General features: G+C 43.4%; 1 protein-coding gene across 1 annotated transcript in view; it reads right to left on the bottom strand.

The window, feature by feature from the left end:
- Positions 1-1009: 1009 nt before the first annotated feature.
- LOC138672846 (myeloperoxidase-like) overlaps positions 1010-20419 on the bottom strand; it is a 39522-nt gene continuing 20112 nt past the window's right edge. The window contains exons 8-13 of the mRNA XM_069761249.1: positions 11190-11505; positions 10166-10326; positions 9834-10086; positions 8617-8787; positions 2584-2821; positions 1010-1221 (exon numbers count right to left, since the gene is read on the bottom strand). Of these exons, the coding sequence (XP_069617350.1) occupies positions 1020-1221; positions 2584-2821; positions 8617-8787; positions 9834-10086; positions 10166-10326; positions 11190-11505 (1341 nt within the window). The 3' untranslated portion in view covers positions 1010-1019. The remainder of the gene's footprint in view (positions 1222-2583; positions 2822-8616; positions 8788-9833; positions 10087-10165; positions 10327-11189; positions 11506-20419) is intronic.

Here is a 20419-nt window from a genome sequence, read left to right as displayed (position 1 = left end):
TATCTTTATATTACTTTGTTGCCTCTCACGATTTACACTTTATGCCCCTTTGCGTATTTCCCTGAGAGCGTGTTGTGTGACTGTGTTTCAGTTCCACCCTGTGTGTCTTGTTTTGTATTACCCCATGCACATTCAGACTAGAGCTGCTTAAGAGCATAGTAAGGAACGCGGCCCAGGCATCTCCACCTAGAGGAGTAATCTCGAGTACAGTGATAGATAGTGACCCCTAGCTGCAGGGTCAAACTAGGGGTCCCTCAGTCACATCGAGACAAAAGCATAATAAAATGACAGAAAACACTAACCAGTTTAGCAACAATAAGAGCTTATATGCTGCTGCGAAACAGACCTGAATAGATTTGTACTTAAAGCCCATCCATCTGCAGTAACTTGCAAATGTATCGAGCTCATGGACCTTCAGGAACTGGAGAAATCGATAAAAAAATAGTAGATGCAATAAATAATCCACAATGATATTATAAATTGTTTATGTCACTGAACATATGGTGCGAGATCTGTTTAAAACACTATCAGTACATATGTAACAATAATTATTTCATAGAAAAAAAAAGTTAAAACAAAAATAAAATACAACATTCATAATAACACCTACCCACAAACATTCACCTAACCACAATTTGCAGATACTCACAATAAATAATCTGCAGTTTCACAAACTTTTTTTTCGAGTTAAATAGACCTGAACAGTACAGCAGGGTTAAAGGGGTTTTCCAAACCTTCAAAGGTTGCACCAAAGAGAAATTGTACTAAATTAGGAAATACACATTTATAAGTTCTGATAAATCCGCCACTACAATACCAAGTGACTTCTGCAGCTAATCAGTGACCTCAGAGATGTACCACTGAGGCCAAAGATTGGCTGCAGCAGTCACGTGGGTAGGAGACATCTAGCCTTTGTGTTAAAGATTATTATTTTCTATGGCATTCTCCATACGTTTTGTTATTTCAGATCACCTATCAGTGATAGCTGGAAACATTTAGCTAAGCTCACCATTTTCGCCTTAGGTTGCTCTCCATGGGCTCAGGTCCAGGGCTGGGATACTGTTACATCTGACAAAATCCTGAGGATACTGATTGCCCAGGAAGACATTTCGAGGAACCTCAGTAATCTTAGTGTTGTCGCAGATGACTCGCGCAAATGTCACTCTCTCTATGGCATTCCTCTGAGCGGGGGTGAACACCCCAGGGTTCTCATAATAAAACCTACATAGGAAAACAATGAGTACATTTGTAACATTGCCTATTGGACATATTACTTATGAATCAGCAAGTCATAAAATATACACGGTGGTGTATGAAGTTTACATTTGTAATGGTGGGTTGCATAATAACTAATTATATATTTTTGGTGGGCGCACGTCTGTATTCAGTGGAGCAGAAAGAGGGGAAATTTCTTATTCAGCAAACATATGTGTACATATATGTGACCTTTTTTATTTTTAGGGGAGCGGTGATCAGTTCGGCAAACTACAGTGACGGAGTCCCGATGTTAGGACGTCGATATGAAGGTTTGACGAGATGCAGAAGAGCAAATCTAATCAGACGAGACGTCAGAGGTAAGTTACTGGATGGAAATATATATCTACACTGTGTAGGGGTGCGATAACACAGACCAAACTGCGGCACTAAACTTCCACCAAACGCTAAACCGTTACCGATCGGCAGTCAGTTACTTCGGTATCTCCGTTTAAACAGGCTGCTAAACGGTGCGCACTGAGCGATCTGTCCCATATTATGTAGCATTCACTGTTGTTATATACATATGGCACTGTCCCTTATTACATAGCATTCCCTATTGTTATATATTGCGCCGTCCCATATAATATGTCGTCCTCTCATATTACATAGTATCCTCTATGTATGGCTCTATTTTATGTATAGCGCTGTACACTAGTAAAAAAATTTGTGCAGCAAGCCATGCGTGCCGATCTGTATGTCATTTTCCATCTGCAGTAGTGCATCAGAGCACATGTGTGTTAATTACGTGACCTATACTTAGACAAAGTCATGTGTTAAGTCACGTGACACATCAGATGCTGAAGGACCCATGTCTTGAAAGCTGCCAGGGGCCCTGTCTACTCTTAATCCACCCCGTGTATGTGTATATATATATATATATATATATATATATATATATATATATATACTGTATGTGTGTGTATATACATATATGTACAGTAGTATATATATTTATTTATTTTTATTTATTTATTTTTTTTCACTTTTTTTTTTTTTTTATATCTCGCATACATTCCCAGAGATATGGACCTTTTCTTTTTATCAAGAGCAGATTTTTGTGGTCAAAACTAAGGGGGTGGTGCTCACAGGGTAACAATGTAGAGCAGATTCCTTGTAAAGTCCATAAAAAATAGCAAGAAACCAAAAGGTCGCCTATATATCCCGGTCTTTAATCTGATTTTAAAAAAATAAAAGGAGTACTCAGGGGAGCTGCAGGGAAACAATAACATCAAAAAATGACCACTTTTTGATCTGGTGACAGGACCTCTTTAAGGTTTTTGCATTCTCATTGAAATAGGGTTTCTTTCCTATTCAAGATGAACTTACCGGTCTCCGTCTCGAGCTCTTCGAAATTGGTTGCCAATCAGACATGTAAGTAGCTGCCCAATTCTGCCATTACGAACTAAAGGTTCAGCAACCCCGCCAACCCAGATGTCAATATTTTCAGGTGTCCCGTACAGATTTATAAACTTTTGGGCGAGCTCCCTGTTATTTAACACAGTAGTTAACTCATTCAAATTTTTCGGTGCAGAAAATCCACAAAACCTTCTCCATGCATTGTATCCTATACAAAAAAAAATTCAAAAAAATCAAACAATTCATAGGTTCAGGTGGTTGATTAAATTTTTTGATACAAAAAACTTTGGATGTACTCTCAAACTGTTAGGCCAAGATTGACACATCACCTATCCACATTATCTGTCTCCATTGGGACCCCACTGACTGCAAAAAAATAGGACCCAAGTTATGTAAATTTAATGTCATGTATACTACCATTCTATTCATTGTCTATGGGACTGTTGTAGATGGCTACATCCAGGCTTTGACTATCTTTAATTGTCCCACAGAGTTTGAATAAAGCAACCGTGCATGTGCACGATCAATGCTCTCTTAAGAAAGTGGCACTCTAAACTACTGCTGTTGTACTTGTTGGTGTCCCAGCAGTCAGACAACCTCAATTCAGACACATCATACATCCTATGGATTAGTGACAACTGTCAATCTTGGGTCAATCCCTTTTAATACATTTTGTTGTTTGTAAGGAAATACAACATATATGATATTGTGATTAAGGCACTAAGTAGTGCAGAGAAACCCCCCACCAGAACGAGGAACCAACTCCATAGAAACTGTTGAAAAGGAGTACAAAGGTAGCATATAGGTAATTAAAAAATAGTAATTTTTATTAAGTTAATTATAACAAGCATAAAGTGCATGCAGTGTACAGAAACCAATATTGAATAAAGTGCATAAGGATGGAACTATGCATGCTGGCCACATGGGCAGCTTACACCGGGGGATACTCGCTTCATTTTAATCCTTCTTATGCACTTTATTCAATATTGGTTTTAGTTTTATTGTAAAGTATTACTAATTCTATTTTGTCTGTATAAACACCAGAAACCCCATCAGATCCCTGATGAGACATGTCAGAATTTGCTAGGATGCATTTGAAAATAAAGCTGACATGGCTTCAAAATGCCTGACCCTAGTTTGAGCAAAGTCGGAACTTATTGTAACTATTCACAAAGCCATATTTTAAGTTCATGTTCCAGTTTATTTGCCACTAAAATTATAGGAAAACATATGAACGAAAATAAATGTATATAATGAACATTAAGTATGAAATAATATACTTTTTAAAGGGCTTGTTCACTGCCTGGAAAAGCACTTCTTTTATGAAACAGAGCCCTGTAGAAAATAAAAAAGCATATACTCACTACCGGGACGGTGTCTGCCCACACTTTCTTGACATTATGTCACGTGAGCTCTACAGCCTGTACTACCGGCCAGAGATGGGCTGCAGTGCTGCTCACACTTCCCTGGTTTGCTGATAGGCTGCAGCGTTCACATGACATAACAATATCACGTGATTGAGCAGACACAGTGGTAGGAGAGAATATGCAGTTTTTATTTTACACAGTGCCCTGTTTTAATTTAGGAAAGAAAATGTCCAATTAATGGACAGCCCCTATAAATGCTTCCGAATACAGATGATTATATTACCCAATATCCAGTTTGTTATTATTGCGAAAGATTGCTTACTGGAACAATTAGTTGATGACCATTACTAGCCTATTCATTATTATCTTCTTTCCGCACCTAAACGTATTAATCTAACATCATACACCTTCACTAACTATAAACTGAACAGGGGCTTAGATGACAGCTATAGGTCTACAGTCACACGTGTTCAGTATTTGATCAGTATTTTACCTCAGTATTGTAAGCCAAAACCAGGAGTGGATGATAAATACAGAAGTGGTGACGTGTTTCTGGTTTTGGCTTACAAATACTGATGTAAAAAACTTATCAAATACTGAACGTGTGAATATGGCCCTGCACTTGACCTAACTACCATACAAACATGATTTTGTCAAGCATACCCCAATTTGGGGTATTTTATGGGACTTTTAAAGATCTCCTTACTGACCCAGCGATAGCTTATTGTAGAACTACAGCATTCATTCCAGTTATTCAGATTATACCTCAATTCTAGGCAATACTGAAGGAGAGTTTGAATCTTCTGACATTATGAAGTGATCAAATCCTTTTACTGACTTTTACATTTAAAAGAAAAGTGCTTGATGTTTACCATAGCGAACTTCAGGGCAAATCTGATTAAATTAAGCCACACTACATCTACTTCAATAAAACTAATTAATTAGTCCAGAGATTTCTTCAGAATTTCTAAAACCATTACCTAAAACAGCTCAGGGCAGATGAGAACAGATACTAAGCTTCATAAATTGCACGGTAAAGCTTGGGTACACAAGAAGTTCTTCAGTCTACATTCTTACATACTGGGCAATAATGGATGAAAATTGTACACTCAATTCACATTTTTTATACCCTGTTACTGAAACAAACATTTATTTTCTGCGTCATTCTTAAAATATGAGTTGAACATCCCACAAAACTCCTGCAGTACGCGTACAGGATAGTATATCAATGATGAAAACTTGTCTAAAATGTTATGGACGCCAATGAAGTAGAAGAATTTTTTTTTTTCATGTGTTAGTAATTATCTTTACTTAAAAAAGTTTCACTAAATCTCCATTAGTTGTAAAGTTTGCAAGATTCTTTCAATGATCTGACCTGCCAACTCCTCTCCATACTTATTGAGGCTCTTTGTAGAGGCCCATATACATAAGATAGCTGTTGGCATTCATCTGTCCCAGTAGCTTAGCTACCGAGGGGGCAGAGGGTGCGGGCGCCCCGGGCCTGGTGCTCTGAGGGGGCCCACCCGGAGCTACGCTACTGTAACTGTATCGGCAGAGCCGGGAGAATCGATCTCCTTTCTCTGCCGCCCGGCCGCTATGGGGCCCCTGAGAAGGTGGGGAGGCCCGGTGCCAGCAGAGGCCCCTCCGCCGTGATCGGAAGATCAGCTGTACTGGCATTTAGCCGATACAGCTGACCGCAATGATGGGAGAAGGAGCGCTGCGCTCCTTCTCCCATCATCCCCCTGTCAGCGTCGGCGTCTGACATCGCCAACACTGACAGCGGGCGCAATGACGTCACTGCCCGGCACCCGCTGTCAGGAGATGAGCGGGAGCAACGCAGAAACCAGGAAGAAGAGAGGTGAGCATTTATTTATTTATTTTTTTATGGGTGCTGTTGCCTTATTACAGGGTCTGCCTATGGGGGGGCTGCCTTATAACAGGGTCTGACTATAGGGGTGCTGCCTTATTACAGGGTCTGCCTATGGGGGGGCTGCCTTATAACAGGGTCTGCCTATGGGGATCTGCAACCTTATTACAGGGTCTGCCTATGGGGGGCTGCCTTATTACAGGGTCTGACTATAGGGGTGCTGCCTTATTACAGGGTCTGACTATGGGGGTGCTGCCTTATTACAGGGTCTGACTATAGGGGTGCTGCCTCATTACAGGGTCTGACTATGGGGGTGCAGCCTCATTACAGGGTCTGACTATGGGGGTGCTGCCTTATTACAGGGTCTGACTATGGGGGTGCTGCCTTATTACAGGGTCTGACTATGGGGGTGCTGCCTTATTACAGGGTCTGACTATAGGGGTGCTGCCTCATTCGATGGTCTGCCTATAGGGGTGCTGCCTTATTACAGGGTCTGACTATGGGGGTGCTGCCTTATTACAGGGTCTGACTATAGGGGTGCTGCCTCATTACAGGGTCTGACTATGGGGGTGCAGCCTCATTACAGGGTCTGACTATGGGGGGTGCTGCCTTATTACAGGGTCTGACTATGGGGGTGCAGCCTCATTACAGGGTCTGACTATGGGGGGTGCTGTCTTATTACAGGGTCTGACTATAGGGGTGCTGCCTCATTCGATAGTCTGCCTATAGGGGTGCTGCCTTATTACAGGGTCTGACTATGGGGGCTGCCTTATTACAGGGTGTGCTTATAGGGGTGCTGCCTTATTACAGGGTTTGACTATGGGGGCTGCCTTATTACAGAGTCTGACTATGGGGATGCTGCCTTATTACAGGGTCTGCCGCCTTATTACAGGGTCTGCCTATTGGGGTACTGCCTTATCACAGGGTCTGACTATGGGGGCTGCTTTATTACAGTGTCTGCCTGTGGGTGCTGCCTTATTACAGTGTCTGCCTATGGAGGCTGCCTGATGCTATATAGTCTGCCTATGGGGAGTGCATTATACTATATTGTGGACTATTTGGTACATTATGCTGCTGTATATAGAGGCTATCTAGGGGGCCATCATACAGAATGGAGATTACAGTGAAGGGGCCATCATACAGTGTTGGAGCCATCAAACAGTTTGGGTGCTACTAAGGGGTCAGTATACTGTGTGGGTGGTACTATACAGTGAGGGGGCATTATGCTGTGTATAGGGGAGCTGTACAGGGGGAGACTCGGGACATCATTAAATGTAAAATGGGCACTTATTGTTATAGGAGAACTCAGGTTACTGTGACCATCAAAGGGGCACACAGGGCATTATTACTTTCTAGGGGGCAAAATATGGGCACTGTTTTCTGGGGCACTTGCACCCTGCGTTAATATATTATAGAAGGGTGCTTTAGAATATAGATGGCACAGAGAACCACACAGCAGGTGCAGTAATAGGGACACATACGGCAGCAGCGGCTCAGTATTGGGGTATCAGGTGCAGTAATAGGGACACATAAGGCAGCAGCGGCTCAGTATTGGGGTATCAGGTGCAGTAATAGGGACACATACGGCAGCAGCGGCTCAGTATTGGGGTATCAGGTGCAGTAATAGGGACACATACGGCAGCGGAGGCTCAGTATTGGGGTATCAGTGGCAGTAATAAGGACACATACCGCAGCAGGGGCTCAGTATTGGGGTATCAGGTGCAGTAATAGGGACACATACGGCAGCAGCGGCTCAGTATTGGGGTATCAGGTGCAGTAATAGGGACACATATGGCAGCAGCGGCTCAGTATTGGGGTATCAGGTGCAGTAATAGGGACACATACAGCAGCAGCGGCTCAGTATTGGGGTATCAGGTGTAGTAATAGGGACACATACGGCAGCAGCGGCTCAGTATTGGGGTATCAGGTGCAGTAATAGGGACACATACGGCAGCGGAGGCTCAGTATTGGGGTATCAGGTGCAGTAATAGGGACACATATGGCAGCAGCGGCTCAGTATTGGGGTATCAGGTGCAGTAATAGGGACACATATGGCAGCAGCGGCTCAGTATTGGGGTATCAGCAGGATGAGGAGTTTGTGCAGGTTGGGAATAGATGGTGATGGGGCTATTATATGACAAGTTAAATGTGTCTTTGTTGTATTCTCTGCAGACGAGTTGTAGCAGGGCCAGATGGAAAAGGTGGGGAAAAATGAACGATTCCATCAGAAAGGACATCAGCGGTAAGTCATTATCTGTAAGTGTGCTGTGATCTCTTATATGTTCTGTAGGGCTGATATCTACCACTGACCACATGGCGGTAATATCCATGTTGGTCTTTATATAGAGATTATCTTCAGTAACAGCGCGGTCATCTGCTGAGGTTCTCCTGCACTATTAGGGTGCGTCATCAAGTTGTAATTAAGGTTACCTGGTTAGGGGCCCACTCAGAAGTTTCTCTCCCCCCTGAACCAAAACCCTAGCTACGCCTCTGATCTGTCCATATACATGAGTGCTCAGTTATCGAAAGGTATTTCTAGTAGAGCGCTAAGAAAGCTACTGCCAGACTACCCTGGCAGGGTCTTATCTGAGAACAAAATGGATCAGTTGTTTTAATTTTCTCCAACATTTAATAAAGACTATTTAAAAAGATACATAAGTTTGCATTTAGGAAGTAAATACACAGTAAAGAATAGTGCGAAGAATCACATACCGTTTAAGCCTTTTAAAATCATTGTACTATTCACAGATGAAGATTTATAGTAGTTACCTGGTAGACCATGCTCACGACCCCTTTGCAAGTTGAGGGCTGGTAAGTCAAGGCCAACCCGTTTGAAGAGCAGGAAGAGACGTTCCCTTAATTCATCCACAACCAGTTGGTTTTGACGATTTAGTTTAGCTCGATTTGCCATCAGTCCTCGGAGAAGAGGATCAATTCCCCCTGTGTACGACATATAAGATAGGTTCTTACATGTTCAGTGGACAGATCACATGGATTCTTTACATTCCATCAGAAGAAAAATAAACTTGTTTAGACAGAATGTGAAAGCTGCAGGCAATCAGAAGCCACTGACTGGCTGTAGTAGTCTCATAACTCCCCAAGAGACCGGCAAGGTATATAGGAGGAGTGAGGATGGTTCAACAGTGGTTTTTTATTACCACACCTATAATAGGGTTGCCTACCTCAAAGGAAATTTTTGACAAGCCCTGCAGCCGGTTGAATCATTGCAGTGTGTAGTGTACACAAGATTAGGATTCAGCTCTGATTGCCAGTTCGAGCTGTCATCACATCAAGAATGCGATTTGCAAAGGTCACGTGCTGACCAAAGACTCAGACATGTCTTTCATCATGGGGAGAAGGGCCTGAGACTATAGTAGGCAATTAACCACAACTGAGCTAAGATTCTACAAGCTGCACACCATGCCGAAAAATTCCTCAGTACTCTGCAACCCGTTTATAGTTAACTCTAAATGTACAGAGGGAATTTCGAGACGAGGTTTGAAAAATTAAGCACCAATAATTAAAAAGAATTTTGAAGAAACAAGTCCATAGCTTACACAGATATTACATCATCATTAGCTTCACTTCTCACATAAAAGGAGTTGCCACATTAACAACATTCATTACCTAGACACAAATTTGGTTATAAATATGTGATCAAGGATCCAACTGGGGTCACAAAGTGGCCTGTGTGAGCAGAGCAGTAATGAATATGTGTCATTATTGGTATTTTTACTGTCAATGGGAGCCACAGTCATGCATATGAATTATTGCTCCCATAGACCCTTAGAAGTGAATGGAGATAGGCGCATTACCGCTTTATATATATATGCGAGTGACATATATTGTTTATGGAACAACCTCTATAAGCATCTGAATCTTGATGACAAAAAATCCTCTTTTAGTGCTTGGACCTACACAATTATTTTGTATTATATTTTTGAAGGAAATATTTTTTACATGAAAATATTTACAGGATATCTTACCTTGTCTGACCACTCTCCAGCTATTGAAGAAAGTCATGTGAAGGGGGCTCGTTGGTGCTGGGGTATAGGGACGATAGCCATCTGCAAGGCGGTATATGAGTGGCTGTATGAGAGTATGGCCCATTCGGAACACAACGGTGAATACGTTGGCCACTCTTGGATCCACAGACTCATTATAAGCCTTGTATGGAGGGAGAACTCTGGGCATCTCAGATCCTAATAGTAATGGTAGCCAATCTTTGTATGTGATTTTCTGTATGGAAAAAAGTATTACACCCAATGATAAGGAATGTAAACAGTCTTTAGAAAATACAAAAAGAAGAATAGCGCACCTGCAATATTCCTCCTACAACCTTCCTAGCTTCTTGATATATGGTTTCTCCAGACCATCTTGGGTTCATCCGCCGTAATTCCGTGGCTATGGTGTTGTGTGCACGTACAAAGAGCGTGTGGAAGGCAGTGAGGCCAGGTTGCTCACTGACACGGGGGTCTCCTACAAATTATAAAAATGGACAATGGACTTTTATAGGATCATATAGTCTAATATGCAACATTGATATAGTACAAGAGTACTGTAAAAAATCAATAACAATAAAATGTTAAAAGTCACATTATCTATCAATCTTAGGATAACCATTGACTTTTTTTAGACAGTTAACATTTCTAAAGACCCCCATCCCACCGTACACATGCATGCTCAGCTCTGCTGACCATACATTTGCTTTTTACAGTGAACTGTGACATCAGTTTATGTCCCATGAGAAGAAAAATAATTGGGCCTGTTATTGGGTTAACTGCCGGACGGATCTTTTCGCTATCATCTGCTGTCTGTGGTGAATCAGTACATCCCCATACACATTAGATGTCCAGCCGGGAATTATGAAAGCAGTGTTAACAGAACATATATTAATAATGATGGCATTAACTCTTTAGGACATGGGCTGGCCAATGGCATTATAGATAAGCAGAGATGTGACTGAACATGTATATGACATGAAGCCAATAATGGCCAATCAGAAAGTAGACTTATAAAATAAAATCAGATCAAGCATTGTCAATATAGACTAGATTTTGCAGTCAGCATGATCTTCACAGGTCTAAGACCAGTGCCTACAACAATGGATGGAATTAGCATGATTTATACATACAAAACTCATGCAGCATATAAAGAGATGTTGGAACGGTAAGGATTTAATAGACTGTATGTCAGAATATGATAATATAATGTGCATGAAATGTCTACATGCAATCTACTGCTGAACACTTTTCAACATTTATTCACCAATGCCCCCTTTTTCCACTTGATATTTGCCATTTTTTCACCATTCTACCGATGACAATGTGTGAAATGAGTACCTCCCAAAAAGCAGGGGATTCCAGATGACACGTTAGTCAGGACGCAGAAGTCTTCTCCTTCTGTTTGAAATGGAAGATATGCAAGTCCATTGTCGGTGAAGTTCTGGTTAATAGCCATAAGTCCCAACTGATTTGTGTTGTTACGAAGTGCAAAAGACAGTGGCAGATCACTGCCATACACTTGGCTCCCGTCAAGGAAGGAGGTGAGAATGTTTATCTGTTCACGAATTGGTGATCCAGGAGTGCACACAGGAGAGGAGCGGAAGAGGGGGATGCAGTCACTGCGATTTGTAAACCGGGGATCATTTGGTGGAATCTACCAGTATAAAAAAAAACATAGGATTAAAATTTGAAGGGGTTGTCTAATCTTAAACTACAAGTTTGCAGTTACTCTATGTGACTGTAGACTTGTGAATCCTCACATGGCGTGCACTGCACACTGTGAGGATTCCCGGCGCTGAGAGCTGCCGTCATGTGATCGCAAGTATATGATTTCCATACTCCTGGCCACAGTCAGACTAGATGGATGCAACCTCGCTCAATGCAGGTGTATTCGGAGATGCCTGAAACAGTCTAGTGCGATTTTGTCCAGGAGTATGCAAATTACATACTTGCCATCACATGACCACAGCCACCAGTGCCGGCACCGGTGAATCCTCACAGCGCGCAATCATATACAGTAACTGTAGACCTGTGGTTTAAGACTAGAAAATCCCTTTATTCTGTAGCTAGAGCTATACAAAATGTTTTAACATTTAAGTTATGTACAGTCCTCAAAATTTTAAATTGCATCACCAAGAAGGAAAAGTCAAGGAATTATGGAAATCACAGGATCGATAGACAAGATAATAATATGCAAATGATAACAAAATGGAAACAAAGTTTTTAAAGCATCTTAATTCAGTCGGTACAGAGTATAGTCGCTACATGCAGATTCCCAGCACTTACACGCCTTGGCTGCTATCAAGGTTATTAATTAGTGATGAGCGAGTGTACTCGTTGCTCGGGTTTTCCAGAGCACGCTCGGGTGGTCTCCGAATATTTGTTAGTGTTAGGAGATTTAGATTTCATCACCTCAGCTGAATGACTTACAGCTACTACCCAGCCTGAGTACATGTGGGGGTTGCCTGGTTGCTAGGGAATCCCCACATGTAATCAAGCTGTCAAATAGCTGTAAATCATTTAGCTGTTGCAAGGAAAACTATATCTCCGAGCAGTCATAAATACTCGGAGACCACCCGAGCGTGCTCTGGAAAACCCGAGCAACGAGTACACTCGCTCATCACTATTATTAATAATTGTCTGAGGATTGTCCTGCCATGCTGAATGCACTTTGGCATGCAAATGATCAAGATCTGCTGCTGGCATTTCTCTTTGCAATTGCCAACCAATGATGTCTCAGATGTGCTCATTAGGAGACAAGTCTGGAGACTCTGCAGACCATGGGAACACGTTTAGGCTTTTCAGAATGTTCACAGTAACAACAGCAGCATGCAACCTTGAATTGTTGTGTTGAAAAACAGCTTTAATGATTTGTGTGCCCGAGTGTTTGGGCTGGGGTCATATCCACTGTTCCTTAATTGAAATCCTACCGAACAAGTGAATGTGTAAGGGTGTGACAGGAGCTGTCATACGCCTCTCACCCTAAAGACAATGTATGCAGTAACTGTGTGTGAATATGTGTTTAGAACATGGTTTTATTGTATTGTACGAGTCATGTAAAATGAATCTTATAGGCACTAATGTGCACAGTAAATATGATGTAATGTATAATATTCTTTATGTGCAACATATAGGGAAAGTCTAGGGTTAAGGATCGGACATAGGGATTGCAAATGACTTAGGGATTAATTTAGGAAGGGAAATATTCAGATGGGGGCATACTAGAAGTAGGAAGTGAATTGCACAGGTTAGGATACAGTTAAATGTTTGGGATCAGCTCCAACATGGCAGGGGACAGAATTAGTTAAAGGGAATCTGTCACCCCAAAATTCACCTATAAGCTAAGGCCACCGGCATCAGGGGCTTATCTACAGCATTCTGAAATGCTGTAGATAAGCCCCCGATGTATCCTGCAAGATAAGAAAATCATGTTATATTATACTCACCCAGGGGTGGTCCCGGTTCGGTTCGGGTCCGATGGGTGTCGCGGTCCGGTGCCTCCCATGTTCATACGATTATGTCTGCTTCTTTTCTTCCTGCTGTGGCTCCAGCGCAGGCGTACTTTGTCTGCCCTGTTGAGGGCAGTGTAAAGTGCTGCAGTGCGCAGGCGCTGGGCCTCTCTGACCTTTCCCGGCGCCTGCGCACTGCAGTACTTTGCTCTGTCCTCAACAGGGCAGACAAAGTACGCCTGCACAGGAGCTGCGGCAGGAAGAAAAGAAGAGGACGTCATTGTATGAAGATGGGAGGCGCCGACCCGGACCGCTATACCCATCAGACCCGAACAGAACCGGGACCGCCCCTGGGTAAGTATAATCTAACTCGTTTTTCTTATCTTTCAGGTTACATTGGGGACTTATTCACAGCATTACTGAATGCTGTAGATAAGCCCCTGATGCCTGTGGCCTTAGCTTATAGGCGAATTTCGGGGTGACAGATTCCCTTTAAGAAGGTAAGCACTTCCTGGTTAGTGCAGTGAGTTTGGAGTGAGAGATTAGATTGGCAAGTAAAGTGTTATCAGCATTCAATGTCAGCTTGCTGGAGGGCAAGAGAAGTACAGACTGTTCGGTCAGCATGTCGACTACTGTTTTCTGCAAATATCCTCCTGCAATGTTCGAAGCCTTTGGCCAGAATTAGGCATTGGAAATTGTGCCTTATTCCCTTCCCACAAGTGGAAGCCAGAAGGGGAGACGGGATGGAACTCATGGGAGTTATGGGACCGGATGGAGTAAACCTGGGGTCAAGGGAGCCATTAAGCAAAAGGATAGCTGAGGCCAAATGAACAGAGAACATAGAAACATACTGTGCTGTAACATTAATTGAAATGTCCCCTGGTAAGTTAGGGACAGCTCAGTTCCAGACTCCCTAACTCAGGTATAAAAAACGCACGGATAACAAGAAAGCCCGGAAGAACCAGGAATGTGTGGTCGTGGAGGTGACTAGGGTCATGCCCATGAGGAAGCCTCTGGCATCGGCCAAAGATGTAGCTGGGGGTCAGGGTAAAATTGATAGAGCTCTCGCTAGTCAGCAGCGTCGGGAGTCTCGTGTTCAGGTGCGACGTAATACAGATGTATGCATGGAGTTTCCGGGGTGGACTGCAGCGTTTCGGCATGGCGTAGTCACCGAGGCACGGGTAAGGGTATGGAGGAAATGGTACAAAGGGCCCGAAGGCAAGTACTAAGGTCAGGATGAGCTGCAGGGTTAGTGAACCCAAAATAAACAAGGTCGAGACCACCCAAACTGGCCCAAATCTATGGTTAATCAGGAAAGTGGGCATGTCATCTGCAACAGAGAACGGGGTGGTGGGTGGTCCCATAACGAAGTATGGAGGAGGTGTGTTTTCCCCAGGATGTGCACGAAGGCGTATTGAGGCCATGGGGGTGCATTGCAGTCACAGGCGTAGCTGTGATTTCAATTGTGAGGCAGTGACAGATGTCACAGGTAGGGGTCGCTGGGTGTTCCCCCCATGATGTGCACGGAAGCGCTTGGAGACCATGAGAGTGCATTGCAGTCATTGGCGTAGCTGTGATTGCAATGCAGACTAAAATAAGTGTTAGTCTTGGGCATAGTTGGGAAAACCTGCCCTGGGGTTTTTGTATTTTGAAACAGACTGTAGGATGGTAGTCGTGCAGTCTGTTTCATTCGGCTCTGCAGAGCTCCTGTGTGAGGCAACACAGGTAAGCGAAGCCAAGTAGCCACGGGAGCTGAGACGACTGGCACCCACAGTGTGCACAGCGGTGCCGTCGCCCACAGTAACTGGTCAGATTGGTCAGACGGGGAATGGCGTGTTTAGTGACTGTAAACTGAAGGATATCATGTACTGTGTAAAGCTGTGAGTAGAACATTAACATGATGGTGCAGTCATCCACGGCAACCGGTCAGAGGTCGACTGGCGTGTTTAGTGACTGTAATCTGGAGGATACCCGGTACTATGTACTGCTGTGAATTGGACATTAATGCTGTGAAGTAAACACATTAAAGAGACTTAGGTTTGGAACTTTGTTAGCTCACTGCATAAGTGTGCTACTGCTGCACTATACATGTTTTATAAGGAAATAATACAGAACTGTACTGGTGTGGCATTGGTTACACAGGAAAATGTGTATCCCTTTAAAAGGCACTCATCAGTTTCCCTGCCTTTCTTAGGCTCTGTACACACTCTGTATTATGGATTCTGATAAAGGTATATGGTTGTAAGATTTTTTTATGTCTATTTCCAACAGAAGGCTCCAACATACTGTATGCCACTGAAGAGCTATATGGTGGCATACGGCATCCATATGCCACAATTTTTAAAAGGTATTCAGTACAATTTCCCTTTTTTTCTGTGGCCTAATAAGTAGGACATTTCAATCTGCTTTATTACATTTTTTTTTTTTTTTTTAAAAAGGTATCACAAATTATACCAGTGCATGAAGTCCAGGTGATAGTTTCATAACAACTTTATGCTACTTCGGAGAGCTTGTGTGGAAGGTTTTATAGTTATTTATTCATGTTATTCATAGTATTTTATCTTTCACTATTTTAATTTGCACTAAAACAAATAGCTGAATAACTAAATGGCTCATGATACGGTTGACTTCTGATGTAAAGTACACTTTGTACACAATTAGAGCCCTCTTTTACACATTGTTCTGTACTTATATTTTTTATGAAAACATTTGTTGAAACATTGTAATACTTTATCAGAGGAATATAAACCTTAAAGGGTTTGTCCGCTCTTTTGCGTAAAGTCTGCAACCACTCCATGTTATTGCAGATTTGTAAATCCTCACAGTGTGCGGCATTGGTGGCGAGAGCAGGTGGTCAAACGACATCAGTTATGTGATGTGCGTACTTCCGGACATATTTCAACTAGACGTGCACCGCCTCGCAATCTCGCACCTACGACACCCCAGATTCTGACAGCGTGTGGTGCTCATGCTGTAAGGACTCGGAAGTCTGCAGTCACACAGACAAAGTCACTGCAGACTTTTAGCAGAAGACCAGACAACCCAATTAAGATAAAGGCAGGTCCGGATTAATACAGTGAAACCTCTGGTAGATTTATGCCAAAAATTGTAGTAAAAAAAATTATCTTCTTGTAGGTTAAAGGGGACCAATCATGTTAAAAAAAACACTATTAACCTGCAGATATGGGGTTAATCTGCAGGTTAATAGTGTTCCAAAGCTGCCTGTACTGAAAGTCCCGCTGCTGGGAAGAGATGAACTTTATTCCTCTCTGTTACCTTAGCCTTTGAGTCATAAGGGTTGACTGTTGCCGGCCCTCCCCTATGACTGAAAGCCCAGGGCTGCTGGGAAGAATAAAGTTAAATTCCTCCCAGCAGCAGGACTGGCAAGATCAGAACCCCATATCTGCAGGCTAATAGCATTTTTTTTTACATGACAGGTTTTCCTTTAGGATCTCCATACACATTAAAGTCGTCCAAACCTTTGGTGCTGACCAACCATGTAATGTTTGGGGACTTCCCAATTACACCTAATCTGATGATATCGGGAGAAAATAATTGGGATTGTCAAACTGCATTGCTGGATCCTTTTTGAAGAGATAAGTTGCTGCCAGGGGTTTCTGCAAGCAGCTTACTCCAGTCTACGCATTGAAAGTACATGAACAGGGCCGCCATCAGGGCATTACTGCCCTGACTGGCGTATGAGGCCCGGTGGGCAGAGGGGGCCTGCATCGGGCCATGTCTCATCTGCTCACCGGGCTCCCCCCTACAGGCGCTGCGGCACACTATTGACAATAGTTAACAACCACCAGCCAATCGGAGGCTGGCAACTGACTAGAGCCCGACTAGAGCCGCAGTGCGCTCTTCACAAGCATCTAATGTCATTGTCAGCAGCCGGTGAGTCCTGCGTGGAGGGAGTGAGCAGAAGCGCGGCCAGGTAAGAATTCGTGTTTTTTTAGAGCGGCAATCCACAATGCTGGACACGCTGGGGCAGAGATGCTGGACAAACTGGGGCAGAAATGCTGGACACAGATGGGGCAGAGATGCTGGACACGCTGGGGCAGAGATGCTGGACACACTGGGGGCAGAGATGCTGGACACACTGGGGCATAGATGCTGGACACACTGGGGCAGAGATGCTGGACACACTATGGCAGAGATGCTGGACACACTGGGGGCAGAGATGCTGGACACACTGGGGGCAGAGATGCTGGACACACTGGGGCAGAGATGCTGGACACACTGGGGCAGAGATGCTGGACACACTGGGGCAGAGATGCTGGACACACTATGGCAGAGATGCTGGACACACTGGGGGCAGAGATGCTGGACACACTGGGGCAGAAATGCTGGACACACTGGGGCAGAGATGCTGGACACACTGGGGCAGAGATGCTGGACACACTGGGGCAGAGATGCTGGACACACTGGGGGCAGAGATGCTGGACACACTGAGGCAGAAATGCTGGAAACTGGGGCAGAGATGCTGGATACAGTGGGGGCAGAATGTTGGAGACACTGGGGGCAGAGATGCTGGACACGATGGGGCAGAGATGCTGGACACGATGGGCAGAGATGCTGGATACACTGGGGCAGAGATGCTGGATACACTGGGGGCAGAAATGCTGGGGACACTGGGAGCAGAAGTGCTGGAGACACTGGGGGCAGAAATGCTGGAGACACTGGGGGCAGAAATGCTGGAGACACTGGGGGCAGAATGGAGATACGGGCATGATTGGAGACACGGGGCAGAATGAAAGACATGGGCATGATTGGAGGCAGATCATGCAGGATCATGGGGCAGGATGGATACGATGGAAACAGATGGGGCAGGATGGGGAGATCATATGGGGCAGGATGGATACTCATGAGGGCAGGATGGGAGAACATATGGCTGGAGCCAGGAATGAAACACACGGGGGCCAGGATGGGGGATATTATTACCATGGGGGCTAATTAAGGGATATTATTACTGCAGTGATGTATTTATTTTATTTTTTGAGTATACTGTTTTAAATGGGGGCGCGGTCCTCTTACTGTGTAGAGTGATACTATGCCGCCTTTTTTTCTTCATGTGGTGTAATGTAGACGTTGAGAAAAATTAAGTAATGTGTTCTGCAAGCGGAGCTCGAGATAACTGTGTTATTTCCTGCAGAGACAAGTCCTGGCTGGAAGAAGTGACGGCGGTCTGTGCTGGATGAAAGTTGAAAGATGAAGGACTTCACCTAGAGACGTCACTGGTGAGTCAGTGTGTTACCTATACACTGACACTATACACTGTATACTGTATACAGAGGTCCTGTGTATAATGTCACCGGTGATCACTGTATTACCTGTACACAGACACTGCATACTAAGTACAGATCTCCTGTGTATAATGGCACTGATGGTGATAGTATAGTGTTTTTTTTTATTACTGATCAATATTGTAGTATTCGGTCACTTTGTGGTGGTAATATGGTGTCTGATCATGGTGTTGCAGTATTTGTCCCTTGTATGTGCTATTTGGTCACTTTGTGGTGGTAATATGTGGTCTGGTCATGGTGCGGTGGTATTTGTTCCTTGTATGTGATATTATTTGGTCACTGGTGGTAATATGTGGTCTGCTCATGGTGCGATGGTATTTGTTCCTTGTATGTGATATTATTTGGTCACTGGTGGTGGTAATATGTGGTGTGGCCATGGTGTTGTGGTATTTGTTCCTTGTATGTGATATTATTGGTCATTTTAAAAATTGAAAAATAAATAAAAATATACCTAAATTGTATTGCATATTTTAACAAATATTTAATAGGTTACAACAGAGTAGGGCCTGGCCAAAAGTGTCTACCGTGTTATGGTGGCGGTTTAAAAAATCTTTTGGCCAAAACAAAAGCTGCTGGTTATATGTGTGATCTGGTGATGGGAACTGTTAATGTGTGATAGGTGAGAAGTGGCGTTTTTCCAAGAGAGAGCGGTGGGACTGTGGACAGTTCGAGGGGTGGAGCGTGGAGGCGGGGCTGGGATGGAGCCTGGGCGGAATCTCAAGGGGGCCCAAAAAAATTTGCCAGTATAGGGCCCCAAAATTTCTAGTGGCAGCTCTGTACATGAATACTCAGCCGCACTGAGCGTGTAAGTGTATGTCGGGAGTTAGCACAGGTGTTCTTGAAAGAGATCTAAGATGTGTTGGCTCCTTTAGACTTCTAACCCTCTCAAATTAGAGGGAGAATAATTATGGTACAAAGGTCTCCAAGTTTTTGTGAACCACAGTCATCTGTGCCTGATGATTGAGAATAGAGGCATACCAGTTATGTGAAAAAGTGTTTGCCACCTTCCTATTATTTTGCATGTTTGTCACTCTTAAATATTTCATACCATCAAATAAATGTATATATTAGACAAAGATAACACAAGTAAACACAAAATGCAATTTTAGAATGAAGGATTTTGTTATTAAGGGAAAAAGAAATCCAAGCCTACAGGGTGCTGTGTGAAAAAGTGATTTCTCCCTAAACCTAATAATTGGTTGGGCCACTCTTAGCAGCAACAACTGCAATCAAGCTCTTGCGATAACTGATAATGAGTCTGTTTCAATGCTCTTGTGGAATTTTCAGAATTGTTGTTATTCAGCCACATTGGTGGGTTTCCGAGCATGGACTGCCTTTTTACAGTCACGCCATAACATCTCAATCGGATTAAAGTCAGGACTTTGGCTAGGCCACGCCAAAGTATTAATTTTGTTTTTCTTAAGCCATTCAGAGGTGGATTTGTTGTGGGTTTTAGATCATTGTCCTGCTGCATAACTTAAGTGTGCTTTAGCTTGAGGTCACAGATTGCTGGACATTTTCCTTCAGGACTTTTTGTTAGACAATAGAATTCGTGGTTCCATTCACCACAGCAAGTCTTCCAGGTCCTGAAGCAGCAAAATAGCCCCAGACCATCACACTTCCACCACCATATTTTACTGTTGCTATGATGTTCCTTTTCTGAAATGCTGTGTTACTTTTACGCCAGATGTAATGACATACACATAAGGACATACACCTTCCAAAAAGGTCAACTTTTATCTCATCAGTCCACAGAGTATTCTCCCAAACGTCTTGGCGATCATCAAGATGTTTTCTGGCAAAGCTGAGAGAAGCC

Source organism: Ranitomeya imitator, chromosome 3 (genome assembly GCF_032444005.1).
Source record: "Ranitomeya imitator isolate aRanImi1 chromosome 3, aRanImi1.pri, whole genome shotgun sequence".
Taxonomy (NCBI): domain Eukaryota; kingdom Metazoa; phylum Chordata; class Amphibia; order Anura; family Dendrobatidae; genus Ranitomeya; species Ranitomeya imitator.
The sequence above is the reverse complement of the archived record's forward strand: the minus strand, read 5'-3'. Positions and strand labels throughout refer to the sequence as shown.